The sequence below is a fragment of the Pongo abelii genome, chromosome 1 (genome assembly GCF_028885655.2).
Source record: "Pongo abelii isolate AG06213 chromosome 1, NHGRI_mPonAbe1-v2.0_pri, whole genome shotgun sequence".
In the NCBI taxonomy this organism is placed as follows: Eukaryota; Metazoa; Chordata; class Mammalia; order Primates; family Hominidae; genus Pongo; species Pongo abelii.
The window spans coordinates 224,969,899-224,991,119 of NC_071985.2; the positions used below are offsets into that span (position 1 = coordinate 224,969,899).

A 21,221-nucleotide genomic window follows, 5' to 3' on the forward strand; every position below is an offset into this window, starting at 1 on the left:
TGCTTGGAACACAGTTGTAAACAAATGGACTGATTTATGATGGAAGGCACGTTTCTTGCTGCAGATCATGGTCTGAAGTTTGAAAGCCACCAGCCTAGAGGGTTCTGAAAACTTCTCCTGCCTAACACAGCTGAAGGGAAAGGGGTGGGTAAGGGCGGAGGCACATGGACATCTCCAGGTTTGGACTTTTCCAACGTGATTTGCAGAAGGCACTTGATTCTGGAAAGCAGACCTTTGGCATTTCGACCCTCACCCACACTCCCACACCCACTCCGCACAGATCGGTGGTGCATCCGAGGCAGGGCTGAGTTAGAACAGGACATCCTAGACTCGGCGGCGGCAGTGACTATTATTCAGAAATGGCACATCAAGGGCCGGCCTGCCCTTCATCCTGCAGGGGTACTTGGGCATGTGGAGGCCCCTTTCTCTCTGGTGTTGCAACTGGAGAGGAGTCGGTTCCTGAAGAACAGATGGGAGAGTGCTGGGGCCAGGTACCCTGGGAGAGAGGAGGGAAATGAAAAGAAATCCGGCACAGGAGCTGCGGGTATCGTGGCAGTCAGGAGGCGGCAGTGCGGTGCAAGGGCTCCTCCACGTGGCCAGCTGTGGAACTTCCACCACGACTCCCTGTCTTCTCCTGAGCCCGCCCGTCACGTGTAGCAGCTCAGATGCTGGGGCGCCAGGAGGGCGGCTTCCCGGCTCTGGGCACTGTGGTTCTGTCCTAATGAGGGGCGCTCTCTGGGTATAAAAACAGATGTTCTGGCTCACGCCTGTAATTCCAGCACTTTGGGAGGCTGAGGTGGGTAGACTGCCTGAGCTCAGGAGTTCGAGACCAGCCTGGGCAACATGGTGAAACCCTGTCTCTACTAAAATACAAAAATCTGACAGGCATGGTGGCCGGCGCCTGTAGTCGCAGCTACTCGGGAGGCTGAGGCACGAGAATTGCCTGAACCCAGGAGGCGGAGGTTGTAGTGAGCCAAGATCTCGCCACTGTGCTCCAGCCTGGGCGACAGAGAGAGACTCTGTCTCAAAAAAAAAAAAAAAAAAAAACAGATGCTCTGTCTGGCCTGGGTTGTTGTTGGTGGCCAGAATAAGTAGTCTGAACAAGAGCCCCAGCTTGGGAACCATGTCTTAGACTGGCATTGAAAATGAAAGCCAGGATTCCTTTAAATCCATAGCCTTGAAGCGTAAACAGTCCAGAGAGAAACTGACTTCGCCATGCTCCCTCACCCAAGAAAGCCCTCTCTGAATATGTGCTAGGAAGTTTGTATCTGCCTGATCCAGAGAGCAAGTGTAAGGTGCGGGAGAAGCCAGACAGAAAAATCGACCTTAACCAAGAGTTCCATCTCCCAGTCTTAAGTTGTGGGATGTTGAACAAACAAAACTACACATGTCCTGGGAATTTTGCTTTGTGTTGTTTTTTAAAAGCATGTCAGAGCCCTCCTTGGGGGTTTCAGAAAAGCAGGTATTGCTGGTCCATGGCTTCTCAAGATCACAGTCCCCAACCTACGCTCACCGAGAAGATACCGGCTTACTTCCCCAGTCTCAGGCAGAGAGTTAGTGGTGAAGTGAGAAGTAGCAGGAGAGACTGGCAGACAGGAAGCCACGGGGTCACCAAGGGGCAGGGAGAGAAGGCCTGGCTGCGGCCCTGTCACCCGCCAAGCGAGCCCCTGAAAAGGCTGTGGCAGCCCCCCTGCCAGTGAGGCCTGGCTCCTGTCTGGTGGGAGCAGAGCCGCCTGGATGGCCCAGTGTCACTCGATGCTCCATCTCTCTCCCCGCTAATGAGCTGTCACCTCAGTGGGTGATTTAACTGGATCTTTCCTGGTAAAACAAGACGGGTTACTGAGAGCGGAAACACCCACTCGGGAGCCCCTGAGACGGAAATGACCCTCTTAAATTGGGGCTCTCTGGAATGGCCTGATTATCTGCACCCAGCGTGCTTCATGGAGGAAGGCTAGCAGGACACAGGAGCAGCGGAGGGCAGGGGTCCTCCCTGAGGAAGCTGGGGGAATGAGACCCCACCTCCCCACGCAGAGCAAGTCATCAAATGAGAAACGGAGCTCCAAACAGCGCTGAGATTTCTGGGGCTCGGTGCAGTAGCTCACACCCAAGCACTCTGTGGGTGTGCAATCCCAGCACTCTGGGAGGCTGAGATGGGAGGATCGCTTGAGCCCAGGAGTTTGAGACCAGCCTGGACAACAGAGCAAAAGCTCATCTCTGCAAATATTTTTTTTAATTAAAAAAGAAAAAAAGATTTCTGGAACCCTTTCCACAGTCTAGTCTTTGCTGCTGTATTCCTGTTATCAGCCCTCATTCTCTATAAATGGAGTCTGAGGAACAGCAAAGACACAGGGAGGAGCCTGGAATTCCTGCTGCACAGCCAGGATGGAGGAGAGAGGGATGGCAAGTGGGAGCAGGTGGAGGCAGTGAAGAGGAGGGCCAGAGGCTAGAGGTGCAGAGGTTCTAGAAGAAGGGGCAGCTGGGGAAGGAGGGGCTTGACCCCCTCAGGGTCTAAAGACAGTCCCCAGTGCCCCTGCTTTGCACGGGGCAATATACTCCCCTGGGCGCCTCTGCACCCTTCTGTCCACCAATCATGCTCTGAATGTTCCCCGGGAGCCAGTTCAAGGATCACCTCCCCCAGGAAACCTTCCCTGATTAACCTCAGCCCACCACATCTCCTCTTGTGAACGCCGGAGTTTGAGCGCCATCCCTTGTTGTGCTGGCTGATATGAATGTGTAACTGCTGGAGGTCTTTTCTTAAGACTCTCTCCTGGCCTGGATTTGAAGCTTCTCAGGAGAAGACTCCATTTCTTCCTTGTTTCTGCATCTATCCACCACTACACAGAGCTGCCGGTCAAAGGCATTGGGACAAGGCCTTGTCCTGCCCTCTCTGGGGCCTGACTGTGGGACAGAAGGTTCTGGAGAGCCAGGGCACGCTGGGCAGGTGGTGGGGCCGAGAAGGGAGGGAAGACACGGGCGAAGGAAAGCACAGGAGCGGAGCGGGCAAGGGGCACAGGCGCCCTCATCCCAGGAAGGCGTCATAGTCCATGTACCATACCAGCTGGCCGGAGTGTGGCAGGACACCCGAGATGGGCCACTTCTTGGGCTCATGGCCCACCCGGCTCACCAGCGTGGTGATCTCACGCTTCATCCTGCCCATGACCAGGACAGCCACCTTCTTGGCACGGTTGATGAGAGGCAGGCTAAGGCTCATGCGGCGGTGTGGCTGGGAGGGGCTCGTGGTCAGCACGACCAGCTGCTCGCCGTCCAGGCCGGTGGGCGACTGTGGGAAAAGAGAGGCTGTGTGCCCGTCGGCACCCATGCCCAGCAGCACCAGGTCGAAGCTGCTGTTGGCCACCAGGGCTGAGATCTCCCTGGCGTAGATCTGGGCGCCCTGGTCCTCCTCGGCGCAGAGCCGCTGCTGCAGATGCACAGGCATGGGGTGGATGTTGTAGTAGGGGATCCGGACGTGCTGCAGCAGGTGGGCCTGCAAGCCCTGGAAGTTGGACTCCGGGTCCGAGAGTGGGACGCAGCGCTCGTCAACCAGCCACAGGTGCGTGTGGGCCCAGGGGAAGCCATAGTGCGCCGTGGCCAGCTGCTGGAACAGGGCCACGGGGCTCGAGCCCCCCGACAGCGCCAGGTGGAACTGGCCAAAGCGCCGCACGGCTCGCACAGCAGTGGCCTCGATGTCATTAGCCAGCTTAGAGATCAGCTCCTCGGACCAGGCGGAGACCAGCGGGCTCTCTCGGTACTTGGCCCTGAGGACCTGGAAGTCACTGGGCATTGGGGCCGGCCCTGGCCCTGGCACCAGCTGCTCCGGCTGCTGCTGGGAAAAGAACAACCGGCCGCTACTGAACTCAAAGTCCAACAGACGGCCGTTCTCAGCTCCTCCAGGGTAGAGGCGTGGGGCCTTATGGGCCAGGCTCTCCAGCAGAGGGGTCCAGAAGTCCCAGGAGGCCAGCAAGTTCTCTGTGGTGATGAAGGAATCCTTCCGGCCATGGAAGATATGGGATAAGAGGACGGAGTGGGCGTCCCGCTCCTGAACAGGGCTGTAGGCGTAGTAATCGGACAGAGGGCTGCCGAAAAGGCGGAGCCCAGGTGGTCCCTCCATTTCCTTCCAGCTGGAGGGCAGGGAGGGCCTGAACAGGTTCCTGCTGACCAGCACGGCAGGGCTGCCCAGGTCGCCGTGGCCGATGTGGAAGACGAGCTGCCGGGGCAGGCACTGGCTCTGCGCCGCGGCCCAGTGCTTTTCGCTCTGCACACAGCAGGCCTGGTTCTTGAACAAGATCCGAGCGTAGCCCACTCTCTCGTCCAAGGCTTTGCCAGACATCAGGATGAAAGGCACGCCCTCCCAGCGAAGGTTGTCGATGTGCACTAGGACGGCTGGGGCGAGGGAACAGCAGAGGGTGACTCTCTGGCACAGACCAGGACTCTCCAGCCAGCCCTCTCCTCTCCTTGCCGGTCCCTCTGGGTGTCCCCCTGCCTCAGGGAAGCCCCTCACCTTGCCATGCTCACCCCTCACCTGGCATCTCTTCCACAACCTTCTCTTCCCAGTCCATGCTTGAAAACCGGCCTCTGGGGCTATCTCTATGGCTTTGACACTATGGTTTTGACACCTGCCTTTGTTGAAGGTCCCTCTTAGAGTTATGGTCCCCCAGGAAAGGAGAACCAGGCTGACAGCATCCAACCTGGAAACTCTAAAGGATGCCCCACAGTGGGGGCAAGTAGGGTGGGGGACCCTGACTCTTAGGTATGTGAGGAGTCAGGGGGTCCTACAGAGAAACATGCTCCCCTCCTGTTTGTGAAGCATTCAGGACGCATCCAACGCAGGGTCAGAGGTGCGGGGTGAGGAGACAGTCACCAAGCAGAGGCCCGTGGGTGGGGTGTTGGCGAGGAGGGGCAAGGCCTGGTGGCAAGAGCCAGGGGCTGACAGTTCCATGCCCAGGTTCCAAGCCTGGTTCATTTTGACGACTTCACCGAGCCTTACGTTTCCTCACCTATAAAACAGGGCTAGTGGTCCCTGCCTCGTGGTTGGTGCGTGAGGCTTCTATGAGAGGCATCTATAAAGCACCTGGTATACGGCGCGTGCTCAACAGGCAGCTGTGGCTCTTACTGCCTGGCTGCTACCTGGTGAGAAGCCAGCCTCTCCCAGAGAGCCCTGGGCCTCTGGAACTGCCCAGAGGACAGCCCTGGCACGGCACTTGGCCGCTGGAAGTATCTCCAGCTGTGGCCAGGCAAAAGGCTTGTGGCCTCACTGGGGAGACCCTATGAGGCAGGAACCAGGTCTGTCTGAGCCTCGCATGACAAACCCTTGGGAAGCATCTAGGGCTGAACTGGGGCTGACACGAGGCTATGGCCATCGGGATGTTCTTCGCCCTGAGGGCACCACCAGCTGGCCTGCCACTTTAGGCTGGTAGGAGGCCAGGGAGACAGAGGAATGCCATTGTTGCCTCCGAGCATCCTGGGGGAAATCCCACCTCAAGTCCCCTCCACCCCACCCAAGGGCGTCTGCATTTGGAAAGCTGCTCCCGGCGAAGTGGGCAGCCCAGTGCCCCATGCCCGGCCCCAGGGCCCACCTGCAAAGGTCGGCGTCAGGCTGTGGAAGCTATCTGGCTTCTGCAGCTCTCTGCGCACCTGCTCGCTGTAAGACTGGTACTGGCCCACGATGGCACTGCCCCTCTGCAGGCCCCGCAGCGCCTGGAAGACTTGAAGCTTGTGCCGCAGCACAGCCTCCGCACTGCTGACATTGTGCGGCAGCTCCATGGCCACGAGGGTGAGGACCTCCGTCAGATGGTTCTGGAGGACGTCGCGAATGACACCGTACTCCTCGTAGAAGCTGGTGCGGCCTGGTGGAGGGAGGTGGAGAAGTGGGGAGGATGTAAAGACAGGCCAGAGCATCAGATCTCCCCGAGGTGCACCAAAACCCCAGCCCGCACATTCATCCTGCATCCTCTTCCCCCAGTCCACAGGGCCTATAAAAATGGTGCACACCAAAGCCAACCTCACCACGAAAAGGAGGACAGAAGTCTTGAAGCCACCTTTGTCACTGAGAACTACCGTAAGAGAAGGCGTCAAATCCGTGAGCCTCTCCAGAAATCCACATGAAGAAAGCTCTGTTCCCAGCAAAGGCCAGATTGCCTCTGCAGATACTGGCCAGCCCCTCGCCCCGCCCTGCCTGGCCACTGCCAGTAGGAGGCTCGGCACTGTGGGGGCTATGGCACCATGGCAGGAACTGCAGCACCATGGCAGGGGCTGGGGCCCCAGAATATGACTGCCGCCTACTAGCATGTGATCTTGGGTAAGTTACTCGACTTTTGTTCCTGCATCCTGCCCTTGGATGAGACTAACAAGTGCCTCACTACCGGGCACATACCTGTGCCAGGGAATGTGCCTGGAAGTGGGAGGGAGGGAAAGTGGGAAGAAGAGAAAAGGAAGTAAACAAAATTACAGAGCAGTTGTGACAGAGGGTAATGAAAAGGCCCCTCCGAGACCTGAAGAGCCAGCCTCACAAAAAGCCAGGGAGAAAGCATCTCAGCTGCAGGGACCCTCAGGTGCCAAAGCCCCGAGGCAGGAAGGAACTTGGTGTGCTGGGGGCCAGATGGAGGTAAGCAAAGAGCGGGGACAGCGGTGAGGCTGGAGAGGAGGAGATCAGGGGTCTTGCAGGACAAGGTGAAGAGGCTGGACTTTTTTCTAAGATCAGTTGTAGGGGGGGACACTGGAGGGTTTGAGGCATAAGACGAGACCTGACCTGTACTGGGGATTGACCCCTGGTCTTGCGGGGAGAATGGGTGCAGATGCCGGGAAGGCAAGGAAGAGGCTGCACAGCTGCCCAGCAGAGACAAGAGGGCCTGGCCTAATGGGCAGTACAGGAGCTGGAGGGGAGGGAGTGGCACCCCGGAGTCAGGATTGACTGGACCTGCTGACAGATGGGGTGGGTGTGAGCAAAATGGAGGCCCCAAACATGAGCCCTGGAAGTGGGGCCTGAGCAGAGGGACGGGCAGTGGAGGCGCTCACAAACACGGGGAGGCGGAAGCAGAGGGGTTTAGTGGACAATTTAGGTGTGTTTAGGCTGAAGACCCCCAGGCGCAGATGTCCAGTTGTCAGGTGTACGGGGTAACTGTGACGATAAAAGGGAAGAACACCTGGAGAACATGGAGCAGCACGCCTGGCGTAACAACAGCAACATAACAACACCAGCCTAACAACATAACACCAGCATAACAGCAGTGCAGCAACACCAGCATAACAACAACATAACACCACCAATGTAACAACAGCAACATAACACCAGCCTAACAACACAACACCAGTATAACAGCAGTGCAGCAACACCAGCATAACAACAACATAACAACACCAATGTAACAACAGCAACATAAGAACACCGGTGTGACAACATAACACCAGTATAACAGCAGTGCAGCAACACCAGCGTAACAACACCAATGTAACAACAGCAACATAAGAACACCGGTGTGACATCATAACACCAGTATAACAGCAGTGCAGCAACACCAGCGTAACAACAACGTAACAACACCAATGTAACAACAGCAACATAACAGCACTGGTGTAACAACATAACAACACGAGCATAACAGCTGTGTAACACCACCAGCATAACAACAACATAACACCAACGTAGCAAAAGTAACATAATACCAGCGTAACAATAACATAACAACAGCAATGTAACAACACTGGCGTAACAACATAACACCAGTATAACAGCAGTGCAGCAACACCAGCGTAACAACAACATAACACCACCAATGTAACAACAGCAACATAACAACACCGGCGTAACATAACATTAGAATAACAGCAGTGCAACAACATCAGTGTAACAACATAACAGCAGCAGAGTAACAACAGCAACATAACAGCAACATAACAACACTGGTGTAACAACAACATAACAACACTGGCGTAACAACAGCAATGTAACAACACTGGCGTAACAACAACATAACACTGGTGTAACAATAACACCAGCGTAACAACAACAAAACAACACCGGCATAACAACATAACACCACCATAACAACAGCAACATAACAACACTGGTGTAACAACAATGCAACACCAGTGTAACAACAGCAACGTAACACTGGTATAACAACAATATAACAACACTGGCGTAACAACAGCAACATAACACTCGTGTAACGACAACATAACAACACTGGTGTAACAACAACATAACACTGGCATAACAACAGCCACATAACACCAGTGTAACAACAACATAACACCAGCTTAACAACAGCAATATAACACCAGCTAACAGCAATGTAACAACACCGGCGTAACAATGTAACAACACTGGCGTAACAACAGCAACGTAACAACACCAGCATAACAACATAACACTAGCATAACAGCAGTGCAACAACACCAGCATAACAACATAACAACAGTAACATAACACCAGTGTAACAACAACATAATAGAGTAACAACAGCAACATAACAACACCAGTGTAACAACAACATAACAACACTGGCGTAACAACAGCAACATAACACTGGTGTAACAACAAAATAACACCACTGTAACAACAACATAACACCAGTGTAACACCAGCGTAACAACAAAACAATGCCAGCATAACAACATAACACCAGCAACATAACAACACTGGTGTAACAACAATGTAACACCAGTGTAACAGCAGCAACATAACACTGGTGTAACAGGTGTAACAACAACATAACAACACTGGCGTAACAACAGCAACATAACACCAGTGTTAACAGCAATGTAACACCACCAGCATAACAACAACATAACACCAGCTTAATAACAGCAATATAACACCAGTGTAACAGCAACATAACAATACTGGCATAACAACATAACAACACTGGTGTGACAATGTAATAACACTGGAATAACAGCAATATAATACTGGTGTAATAACAACATAACACCAGCGTAACAACAACATAACAACACTGGCGTAACAGCAATGTAACAACACTGGCATAACAGCAACGTAACAACACTGGCGTAACAACAGTGTAACAACACCAGCATAACAACGTAACAACACTGGTGTAACAGCAACATAACACTGGTGTAACAAGTTGTAACAACAAAACCAGTGTAACAACATAACAACACCAGTATAACAACAACACAACACTGGCACAACAATGGTGTAACCATACAACACCAGTGTAACAACAACATAACACTGATGTAACAACAACAACAACATAACAACACTGGTGTAACAACAGCAACATAACAACACCGGTGTGGCCAGGCGTGGTGGCTCATGCCCGTAATCCCAGCACTTTGGGCTGAGGCAGGCGGATCACGAGGTCAGGAGATCAAGACCATCCTAACACGGTGAAACCTCGTCTCTACTAAAAAATACAAAAAATTAGCTGGGCGTGGTGGCGGGCGCCTGTAGTCCCAGCTACTTGGGAGGCTGAGGCAAGAGAATGGCATGAACCCAGGAGGCAGAGCTTGCAGTGAGCTGAGATCGTGCCACTGCACTCCAGCCTGGACAACAGAGCAAGACTCCGCCTCAAAAACACAATCAAAAAACACTGGTGTAACAACAGCAACATACCACCAGCAGCATAACAACAGCAACATAACACCACCGGCATAACATCAATGTAACACTGGCATAACAACAGCAACATTAACACTGGCATAACAACATAACAACACCGATGTAACAACAGCAACATAACACCAGCATAACAACATAACAACACCAGCATAATAGCAGTGCAACACCAGCATAACACCAACATAACAACAGTAACATAACACCAGTGTAACAACAACATAACAACACCAGAGTAACAACAGCAATGTAACAACACCGGTGTAACAACAACATAACAACACTGGCATAACAACAACATAACAACACTGGTGTAACAACAGCAACATAACAACACTGGTGTAACAACAACATAACACTGATGTAACAACACCAGCGTAACAACAACAAAATAACGCTGGCATAACAACATAACACCACCATAACAGCAACATAACACTGGTGTAACAACAATGTAACACTGGTGTAACAACAGCAACGTAACACCAGTGTAACAACATAACAACACCAGTGTAACCATAGCAACATAACACCAGCATAACATAACAACACCAGCATAACAGCAGTGCAACAACACCAGCATAACAATGTAACAACACTGGTGTAACAACAACACCAGCATAACAGCAGTGTTATGCTGGCATAACAGCAGCAACATAACAACATTGGTGTAACAACAACATAACAACACTGGCAATAACAACATCAACATAACAACACTGGTGTAACAACAACATAACACCGGTGTAACAATGTAACACCAGCATAACAACAACAAAACAACGCCGGCATAACACTGGCATAACAACAGCAACAACGGTGTTAACAGCAATGTAACAACACCAGCGTAACAACATAACACCAGCTTAACAGCAGCAATATAACACCAGCATAACAGCAATGTAACAACACTGGCGTAACAACACTGGCATAACAGCAACATAACACTGGTGTAACAACAACATAACACGAGCGTAACAACAACATAACACGAGCATACATAACAACAACATAACACTGGCATAACAGCAATGTAACAACACTGGCGTAATAACAATGTAACAACACCAGCATAACAACGTAACAACACTGGCATAACAGCAACATAACACCAGTGTAACAACAACACAACACCGGCGTAACAATGGTGTACAACACCAGTGTAACAACATAACACTAGTGTAACAACAGCATAACAACAACATTAACAACAACAACATAACAACACCGGCGTAACAACAGCAACACAGCAACACCAGCATAACAGCAATGTAACACTGGCATAACAACAGCAACATTAGCACTGACATAACAACATAACAACACTGGCATGAGAACGACATAACACCAGTGTAACAACAACATAACACTGGTGTAACAATAGCAACATAACACTGGTGTAACAATGTAACAACCCTGGTGTAACAATATCGGTATAACAACGTAACAACACGGGCGTAACAGCAGCAACGTAACAACACTGATGTAACAACACCAACATAACACCACCAGCGTAACAACAGCAACATAACAACACTGGCATGACAACACTGGTGTAACAACAGCAACGTAACAACAGTGGCATAACACCAACGTAACAACACCAGCATAACACCAACGCTGACAGCAGCCCCGGCCCGCGCTGGGCCTGCGCCGCTCCTCCCCATACTCACAAAGACCCTGCACGCAGGCACTGTGATCACTCCTGCTCTGTGAGTGAGGAAGGAGGCAGGTGACCAGGCTGGGGGGGCAGAAGCAGACACTGCTTAACCACGAGCTCCACTCCGCTCCCTCCTCTGAGGCTCAACCCCAGTGAGCACTGATTATTGGTGACTCCAGTATACAGGACAGTCCCAGAGCTCAGGGTTCCAACGCGTACCACCTCACAGGAGAGTTCCAATGCCCAAGTCTCCTCACAACTTCACCTACAGAGAGAGCTTGGCCTTAGACACGAGGAGCCATCGTTTCTCAAAGGCTTCTGCACGCAGGACCCCTAACCTGGGATTCGTTTGTTCACCCAGCAAACTCCCACTCATCGTTAAGGGCTCAGCTTCTAGGAGCTTTGGCCTGCCCCTTCTGAGGGGCCCTGGCTTCTCCTAGCCCAGCTGACTGTAATTCAGGCTTGTTTCTCTTTCTTCCCCGCTACAAGGGAGGGGAAGAAAGGCTTGTTTCTCTTTCTTCCTCACTACGAGGGAGGCTCCATCTGAATGGTATCTGCCCTCTGCTGCATCCCTAGCCCCTAATACAGCCCTATGTTCAGACAGTGGACAGCAGAGAAAATGAAGATCCACACATTGTCATGGATAAACCTCCAAAACGTAATGTGGTGAGAAAGCAACATGATTACTTTGATAAAATAAAAATTAATTTGAAAATAGGATATAGGCCAGGCGGACTGGCTCATGCTGGTAATCCCAGCACTTTGGGAGGCCAAGGCAGGAGGATCACTTGAGCCCAGAGTCCAGGAGTTCAAGACCATCTTGGGCAACAAAGTGAGACCCTGTTTCTACAAAAAATTTAAAAAAAAAAAATTAGCCAAGTGTGGTCCCAACTATTTGGGAGGCTGGGGTGGGAGGATTGCTTGAGCCCAGGAGGTCAAGGCTGCAGTGAGCTGTGATCGTGCCACTGCACCCCATCTAGACAACACAGCATGAGACCATATCTCAAAAAAAAAAAAAAAAGAAAGAAAAAAAGAAAAAGAAAACAGGATATAAAGTGACCAAAATAAACAGAGCTTCAATAAATGAAAAATACAATTGGAAACTAGAAATTCAGTAGATGGGCCTTACAGATGAGAAACAGCTGTAAAGAGTCAGCTAGCAGAAGACAGAGCTGAAGCGATTCTCCCAAATGCTGGACACAGAAACAAAAAGATCCATGCTCGGACACATACAGGATGACTCTTGTTCAAAATTAAACAACAGGTTGTTTAGGGAACCAGGCGTGCATGGAAACACAAAGAGAAGCGAGGGAATAATCTATCCACAACTTGGAAGCGTAAGATGAGGAAATAGGTCAGAACGTGGGGAGGGACACGCAGGAGAATCAAATTCTTTTTTAAAAACGGGTGGTAGGTGCATTGCTGTTTGTTATCCCATAGTTCTGTATCTCTTCCATGCATTCTGTAAACTTTAAATTTACCTAGTATCTAGTTAACATTTAATTCCAACAGACAAAAAGCAGCAGATTCTAAGTTCAGGCGTGCCGAGCCCAGCATGCTCCCTCCCAGCAGCCACTCTGGGTCCATGGCGCCAGTCCTGAGCACCTGCCCTGACTGGGTTGGTGGTGTGCACTCTCGGGCCAACCAGACAGCAAGCATGTCCAGGTCACGGCTGGGGGAACAACCTGCCCTGAATCCAGCCCGATATGCCATTCCTGACAGCAGCACCAGTGCTGGGGGGCAAGAAATGAAGCCGGCAGCCACTCGTAGGAAGGCACCCTGTCCCCGGCCATAGCAACCAGGAGCTGGAGGGTGCAGCTCTGTCCAGGGATACTAAACCTTGAAATGAGCAGGAAGTCCAGCCCAACTGTGCCAACCAAAATGCCAAGAGTGGTCCCCACTGGGAAAACAATGGCTGAGTTCCCCCAGCTCTGTAGTGTTGTGGCCTTCAAATTTCTTGTGCTATTGTTGAGAAGACATCCAGAAAAAGAGAAACTGATGAAGCAATGTTTGTGGATCGGTCCATTTATCCTCAGAATAACAACATATAAGGAGGCCCTTCTATTTCCCCTATTTAAAATATAAGGAACCTGGAGTTCAGAGAGGTTGGATAACTTACCCAAGGTCACACACAGCTGGTAAAGAGGTAAAAATAGCTTCAAACCCAGGCAGTTGGACCCAGAGCCTGCAATTCTTACCACCAAAACATTTCCCTTTTAATTACCTACTACTCAACCCTACAACAGAATGGCGTGAAGTTGAGTGGCGTGGGCACCACTGGCCTTTAGAAACAGAGCACAGTGAAGAAGCTGGCTGAGCTTCTGGAAGGAGGGGTCTAGGGCAAAGCTCAGAGATTCCAATGCCTACCGGGGCCAGCAAAAGCGAAAAGGATGGAGTAAGGCTGGTGTCCCTCAGAGGTACAGTTAAGTACCTCAGCTGCATTCAGATGGTGCCTCACAGGAGTGTGGGCCCAGGGTGACCAAATCTTCCAATTCTCCTTTTCAGGAGAATGTAAAAAGACAATTCTTCCCTTCCCCTGCAATAATAGAACAGGAAAATTAGGAATATCTTGTATTTGAAAGGCACCTAAGGCCTGGCACAGTGGCTTATGCTTGTAATCCCAGCACTTTGGGAGACTGAGGTGGGCAGATCTCCTGAATCCAGGAGTTCGAGACCAGCCTAGGCAACATGGCAAAACCCCATCTCTACAAAAAATACAAAAATTAGCCAGGCATGGTGGCATACACCTGTGGTCCCAGCTACTTGGGAGGCTGAGGTGGGAGGATCACTTAAGCCTAGGAGGTCGAGGCTACAGTGAGCTATGATTGCACCACTGCACTCCAGCCAGGGCGACAGATCAAGACCCTGCCTCCAAAAATAAAAAATAAATGAATAAATAAATAAGAGTTCTTGGCCTCAAACAGTTAAACAGAGTCATGATCCTCCAGCAGCCCCACTCCTGGGTTTATACTCAAGAGAAATAAAAATGCAGGTCCACACGAAAGCTTGTACATGAACGCTCATTGGAGCATTATATGTAACAGCCAAAAAGTAGAGGCAACCCAAATGTCCACTAACTGGTGACTGGATAAATTACGGTATATCTATACAATAAGATATTATTCAGCAGTAAAACGAAATGAAGTGCTGGTACATGCTAGAACATGGGTGAACTCTGAACACAGGATGCTAAGTGACGGAAACCACACACTGTATGATCCTATATGTACAAAATATCCAGAACAGGCAACCCCGCAGAGAGAATGCATTTCTGTGGTTGCCAGGAGCTGGTGGGGGGGGGGGGAGTTAGGGGATGACAACTAAGGGGTACAGGACTTCCTTTGCCGTGATGAACATGTCCTAAAATTGATTGTGGTACTGACACACAACTCTGTGAATACACCAAAGCTCACTGGCCTGTCCACCTTAACTGGGTAAAGTGTAGTAGGATTTATGAGTTACAGCTCAATAAAACTTTTTTAAAAAGGTTTTAGAACAGGGAAGCAGAACCACGAAAGGGGTACTTCAGGAAGATGAAGCCGTCTGCGACCTCCAAGATGAACAAGATGGGACTGGTGGTAGTGAAATCAACGAGGCAGCCTTTGTTGCAATCAAAGGAAGTAACAAAGGTAGGAGGGAACGAAGTCACAGTGAACTGCAAAGAAGTTGTTATAGCAGATGAATACAAACTACTTGGTGATTGGCTGGATCCTTGAATGGTGGTACAGAGCTGTGATCTGCAGTGTGGTCTCTGGAGCCAGGCTGCTCCAGTTTATTTTATCTTATTTTATCTTATCTTATTTTGTTTTATTTTATTGGAGATGGAGTCTCCCTCTGTTACCCAGGCTGGAGTGCAGTGGCACGATCGTGGCTCACTGCAACCTTCGCCTCCCGGGTTCAAGCAGTTCTCCTGCCTCACCCTCCCGAGTAGCTGGGATTACAGGCACACACTACCAGGCCTGGATAATTTTTGTATTTTTAGTGGAGATGGGGTTTCACCATTTGGCCAGGCTGGTCTTGAACTCCTGACCTCAAGTGATCCACCTGTCTCGGCCTCCCAAAGTGCTGGGATTACAGGTATGAGCCACCGTGCCCAGCCTGCCCCGGTTTAAATACCGGCCCTGCCATCTTTCAGCCCTGTGATCTCCAGCAACTGACGTCACCTCACATGCGAACAAGCAACAATCCCCACACCTCCCTTACAGGGCTTCTGTGGGCCTGAAGGAGTTAATATCCACACAGGGCTTGGAACAGTGGCTAGCACGCAGGAAACACTGATAAAGACTGGTTGGAATTTTTCTTATGACGGATGCTGTAAGAGAAGGGCTACGAGCCTGGTCACTCAGAGAGCACTGTTCCCATTTGAAATAAAGAGGTTAGAAAACGCAGTTGGTATTTCATGAGAAAAATGCAGTGATGGTTTTCATTCTAAATCTGCTGAATCTGAAGGGATGGTGCAACACCCCATGAAACAATCTAAAAGGCGGCTGGAGGTATAAACTAGGGCCTGGGGAGACAACGCACACTGGAGATAAACTGGATTTCATCAAACCTGAAATGCCATCAGTGGCGGAAGCATCGCTGTTTTATAACCCCTAAGAAAGAAAAGGGTTTCCAGTTCCACTATGTCACCCCATTAAGGACAAATCCAACTTCGGAGACGTCCAAATATGAAAAATATGCGTCTTCCAATCAATGAATTACAGTGGATTTATATGTCAACAGCATAGTTAAAGCTTTAAAAACAGATGAATTTTTGATGAAGGGAACACAACAGAGTCCCTAAAAGCCCTGTTATCTGCTTACTATTCATTAATGTAGCGAATCCCTAAGCAGCCCCTTTCCTATTTTTATCCTCTCTCAATTCTCAAAAAGAATGCATTCCACGGGTTTACTACCTGCTGGGTAAAAGAGAGCTTCCTTTATTCCTTAATTTCAAGCTTCAGGGGGTGCGCCTGTGTTTAACACAGCCTGTAGATTTATGGACTTTGCCTGGTTGGCTCCAGCTTTCCCGAGTTTAATGCAGCAACCGGGACTGTGGCCTGGCACCTGCCCGGGAAGAGGCCATGCAGCTGAGTGCAAGGACAGGAGGCGAGGGGCTGGCCCTCCTGCTGATGTTGATCTTTTCTAGTTACTGCCCATTATTGTGGACTGATTTCTCCTAAAAATGATCTATATTGGCTCCTAGTATCTTTTCCCAGGTTGAAAGTTGAGGGTTGAAATGCATCAGTATATGAAAAGGATAGAGAAAAGCACAACCAGGGTGGACACTGGGAGGAAAGACCCCCTGTAAACTTGGCTCCCGCCTGTGCACATCCAGAGCTCGTCCAAGGTCAGAGGATGACAAAGCAGGGGGGGCCATGGCTGCACCCGCTGGCTATACTGCTCAGTCTCATAACAGAGAGTAACAGCTAGAAAGCACTTCTCCCCTTTGGCCCCGTCGTTCCACTGCCGAAGTATATACTTAAAGGGAATATATTTTTTAAAATGCTCATAAATGTTCTCGAATTAGATAGTAGTTGCATAACTTTGCAAATATATTAAAACCCACTTAATTTTATATTTTAAAAGCGTAAATTTTGTGGTATGTGCATTGTATCTCAATTTTTAAAAAAGCTCACAAAGTACTATCTAAGATAGAAGCTGGGGAGATGGGGCACTCCTGTAGTCTCAGCTATTTGGGAGGTTAAAGCAAGAGACGATCACTTGAGACCAGGCGTTTCCTGGGTAACATAACAAGACTCCATCTCTAAGATAATAATAATAAAATAACAAAAAACTAGAAACAACCAAAAAGCTTAATAAAAGAGTTTATAACACATATTCTGTGGTATGAACAGAACTGAACAGAAATATAAATATTAAAAGGTATATATTGTGCAGTCTGCTAATACATAGAGATTTAAATACATATACGACTGTGTGTGTATATGTGAAAGAGAAATATGACATAAAGAATGGATATAAAAGTATGACAGATCAATTACAGGATTTATATAATAATCCAATATAAGTCACGTGGAACTCAGACACACTGCAAGAACACTGCCGCTGCCTCTCCTTGTAAACTTGGAAGAAGAACAACACTTCCATTTGTACCGTATTTCCGTGTGCATTATCTGATTTAATTCTTAAAACTACCCAAGAGAGAGAGGTACCGGAGCTATCAGCATTGTATAGATGTGTGCTGAAGGTCACAGCCTTCAGAACTGGGACCAGAAACCCCTTCCTCGTTGCTTCCACACTGTGGGAAATCCAGGTTTTCTCAACAAAAATAGATTCAAAAAAAAAAAAAAAGACAACTAAGAGCCAGCTGCAATCCCTATCAACACCTTCTGGGATTACTAAAAATAAAGAGAGGTGAGGGCCAAGGAGAGCGCAGTGTGCTTGCTGATGCTCTCTCTGGACAGGAGATCCGGCAGCTGCCCTGGGTTCACCTTGCAGACATCTCTGCAGATGTGGCGGGAAGGGGAACCGGCCCTACTGAGCGAGCTCCTGGCCCCTTCTGGCACACCAGGCTGGAAGGCGGGACAGCTGGTGTGTGCCTGGAAGGACCCTGGATGCCCTGGTCCCTCGGTGAGAGGCATTGAACGGTCACTCCAGCCCTCAGAGGTGGGCAAGCATCAGGCTCCTTTCCCCATGTCAGGACAGGGACCCTCCCAGCAGTGACATCCTCAGGAAGTCTCCCTCCTTCTTTCTAACAACAACAACAACAACAATGGGCCTTCTACACAGAGGGGAAACTAGGGCAGCAGGGAGACTGGCCCTGAGTGCGTTCCAGGAGGGAGACCAACTGCTGAGGGCCTGGCCAGCTTGGGAGGCTGTGGAGCTCAGTGGTTAGAGGCTCGGGCTCTGAGGTGCCAAGACCTCAGTTCCAATTCCAGCACTCCCGACAGAAAAGGCAGCTGGACCCAGACAGCTGAACACAGCCCATTAATCACATGGGCCCGCCTGTCTGCAGAGCCCTCCCGATGCCATGATGAGGGCCAGCCAGGGTCATCTCTGGGATGAAGGAGGCTCAGTGACTCTCCTTTTATGGCCCATGCTGCTTCGAGACCCCAGCCAGGGTACCCAGGGTGGCTGTGACTCTCAGGGGCTCACAGACTGGGACGCACAGGAGGAGCACCCCAGGTCAGGCTGAGAGGGAGCTGGGTACCAGATCGCGTCTTCCTTTCCTCCTCCCCACCCCCTCCGGCCTGTGCAGCAGCCTTGACTCTGCAGCAAACTCCTCTGGGCCAGAGGCTGCAGCAGGAAAAAAAAAAACCACTCACCCAGCATGGAGGATGGAGGGGAGGGAGCCGGGGAAGCCGGCCTCCACCCACTTAGATGCGTGTGATGCGGGTGGGGGAAGACATCCCAACGACCTTGCAGCTCAGAAGTCTCTTTCCTGGGGCCTGCAGCAGCTCTGGACCAGGAACACTCCATTTCCCAGGCCTAGCTTGCAGCCCCCTCCCTTCCCAGCACTCAGGGTGCTGGCTTGGGTTACGCAGGTGCCACTCCTGCCTAGGAGTCAGCTAGGGTTGCACCACTGTGGGGGTGGAGGGCAGCTGGGATCCACTGGAACCCTTGGCAGGGCAGAGCACAGGGTAGGGAGTGAGGGAGAATGGCCTGTGGTGTGTGTGGGGTGGGGAGTGGGGGAGAATGGACTGCCGTGCACTTTGCCCCTCTGCTTAGTAGTCAGACCGCGGGGCTCTGAATCCTGCCTTGGAAACGTTCTGCCCATGCTGAGCCCCACTGCAGCGGCACTCGCCTGCCAAGTCCACCAAACTCCAGTAGGAGGCAGCATTTACTCCTGCCTGTTTCCCGCCCTCAACCGGGGCAGCAGTGGCAGCCTAGGCCTTGCTGTGCTGGGCACAGGGCTCCTGGCCGTGCTGGGGTATGCTGCAGGTCTGCGGTGGCTGTCCCCTCTTTCCAGTCTGAACCACAGGCGGGATGCCCCTGAAGGACTGGCTCCAAAGCAGGACCCAGAGAGGACAGCACAGAGCAGTGCTTGGGCCAGCAGGGCTGTACCAGGCCACCTTCTTGGGATGCAGAAAGAATGTGTCCTCTGGCACACAGGCACACAAAATTGAGAGAGATAGCAAGCAAGCTCATTCTGTTGCCAAAGCACCCTGTGTCCAAGGCCCACTTGCTGGGGGGCTGGGCTCAGCAGCAGGCAGTCCCTCCCTGCTACGAGCTATCAAGGACCTGTTTGTAAATGGCAGGTAAACAAGCCAACCAGTGAGGCCCAAGCCCCAGGACAGTCGCAGTCCTGCTGGCCACCTCTGACAAGGAGCGTGGACTGAACTAGCCCCACTCTGGTCTCACTGCGACAGGCTGCAAGCCTCCAGGACTAGTGGATCTCCCACTGCCTGTCCTGTGCTGAGGCTCACTTTGCCCCTGGGCTGAAGGTGCAGGGACCAGCTGTACTAAAGGCCTTGGACTCTGGAGCTTAGGAGCAGCGGACCCTCCCCCAGAGCCCCACATGGCAGGCAAGGCTGGGCCTCCTTTAGTCCCCACAGCTGTGACAACAGGGCTCCACGTGCCTCTCCCTCCTGGACCTTGAGGACAGCCAGCCCAGGTTGTTGTGTTGCTGTTCAAACCCAACATCCTCAGACTGTCCCGGCAAACAGACCTGCCCAGAGCTCCACCTGTCTTTCTTTCATATCTTCCGTGTTTCTTTCTTCAAAATCCGAAAGTACCTTTGCTAGGATAATCGGGCCTGCAATCTGCCTGGTCCCTGGCTCCACGGGACCTACGAACAACCCACAAATGACACGACATACCAAGAAGGAAACAGGGTGGGAGGGCTGGAAGAACTAAGAGGCAACAGCACCAACAGGTAACTCCAGACATCATGGCTCTTCCCCAGCCCAGGGTGGGGATAGGAAGGAGTTGCCAGAAAGGGGAGAGGAGTCCTGGTCTCCCAGCCTCGCTGGGGATGGGGCCAAGTCCAGGTAGAGAAGTGCAGGCGCCGGCCCGCCGGCTGCAGCAGGGGCAGGACCCCCTCCCATTCTGCTCCAGGCTCTCTGCACCAGGTGCAGGTCACTTCTCTGAAGAGGAAGCAGGCATAGGCCCAGCACACGTGCCTGCTGGGAGATCAGGCACAGACAGGCACAGACAGGCACTGGGGGGAAACCCACAGCCGGCGCCCTGGCTGAGGACTGGAAGGGAAACTTGGAAGGGCTGGAGGATGATTCCTTGAGACCCATGAAGGCTCACTGCAGGGGGCAGGGCCTCTTTTCTGCTGTGGGTTCTGGAGTAGAGAAACCCAGTGCCTTCTCGAGCCCAGAAATGTCCTTCAAGGCCTGGCTTGGGAAGTCCTGCCTGGCCTCCCGCCCACCCCCCACATTGTCCCCCCACCACGCTGCCTGCCTGCAACACCCATCACTCATTTTGTTTTCTTTTTCAGAGACGGAGGCTCACTATGCCGCCCAGGCTGGTGTCCAACTACTGAGCTCAAATGATCCTCCCACCTCTGCCCCCGAGTAGCTGCCCCCGAGTAGCCGGGTGTGCCACTGCGCCCAGCTCCATTTTGGAGTTTGTCCCACCAGCCAGTGTGATGAGATCATCACCCCTCCACAGCACCCGTGAATCTGGGCAGTATTAGGGAGCCATATCTGAGAGGCTGAGTTTTGTACCTCACTGTGGCATCTCGGCCCTGCAGAGAGCTTGTGGCACTAAACACACATTCAGAGAGGAATGGAGAAACAGCTGAAGAGAGAAACCAAGGGGCGGGGGGGAAGAAAAAGAGAAAATGGCCCAGAGAAAGAGCAAGGTAGAGAGAAAAAGAGGAGAAACCTCCTGGCCCATCCCTGCGTCCAGGGCTCTGGGCCCTGCCTGTGGCGGGCATGCGCTGGTGGGGGCAGTGGCCTCGGGTGCTCCCACTGCAGCTGCAGAAAGCGACCGTGGGGATGAGCTGGCCACTGACGCAGCACTGGCAGCACAGGGCAGTGGCACCAGGCCTGAGTGCTGGGGCCAAACTATTGCCCCCAGGAT

At 51.5% G+C, this 21,221-nt stretch overlaps 1 protein-coding gene across 2 annotated transcripts in view; it reads right to left on the minus strand.

The window, feature by feature from the left end:
• Window positions 1-1,390: 1,390 nt before the first annotated feature.
• Window positions 1,391-21,221, minus strand: part of H6PD (hexose-6-phosphate dehydrogenase/glucose 1-dehydrogenase) — a 33,599-nt gene continuing 13,768 nt past the window's right edge. For both annotated transcript variants that reach the window (XM_024256776.3, XM_024256785.3), the window contains 2 exons: window positions 5,574-5,843; window positions 1,391-4,380 (listed from right to left, as the gene is read on the minus strand). In XM_024256776.3, the coding sequence (XP_024112544.1) occupies window positions 3,020-4,380; window positions 5,574-5,843 (1,631 nt within the window). In that variant the 3' untranslated portion in view covers window positions 1,391-3,019. The remainder of the gene's footprint in view (window positions 4,381-5,573; window positions 5,844-21,221) is intronic.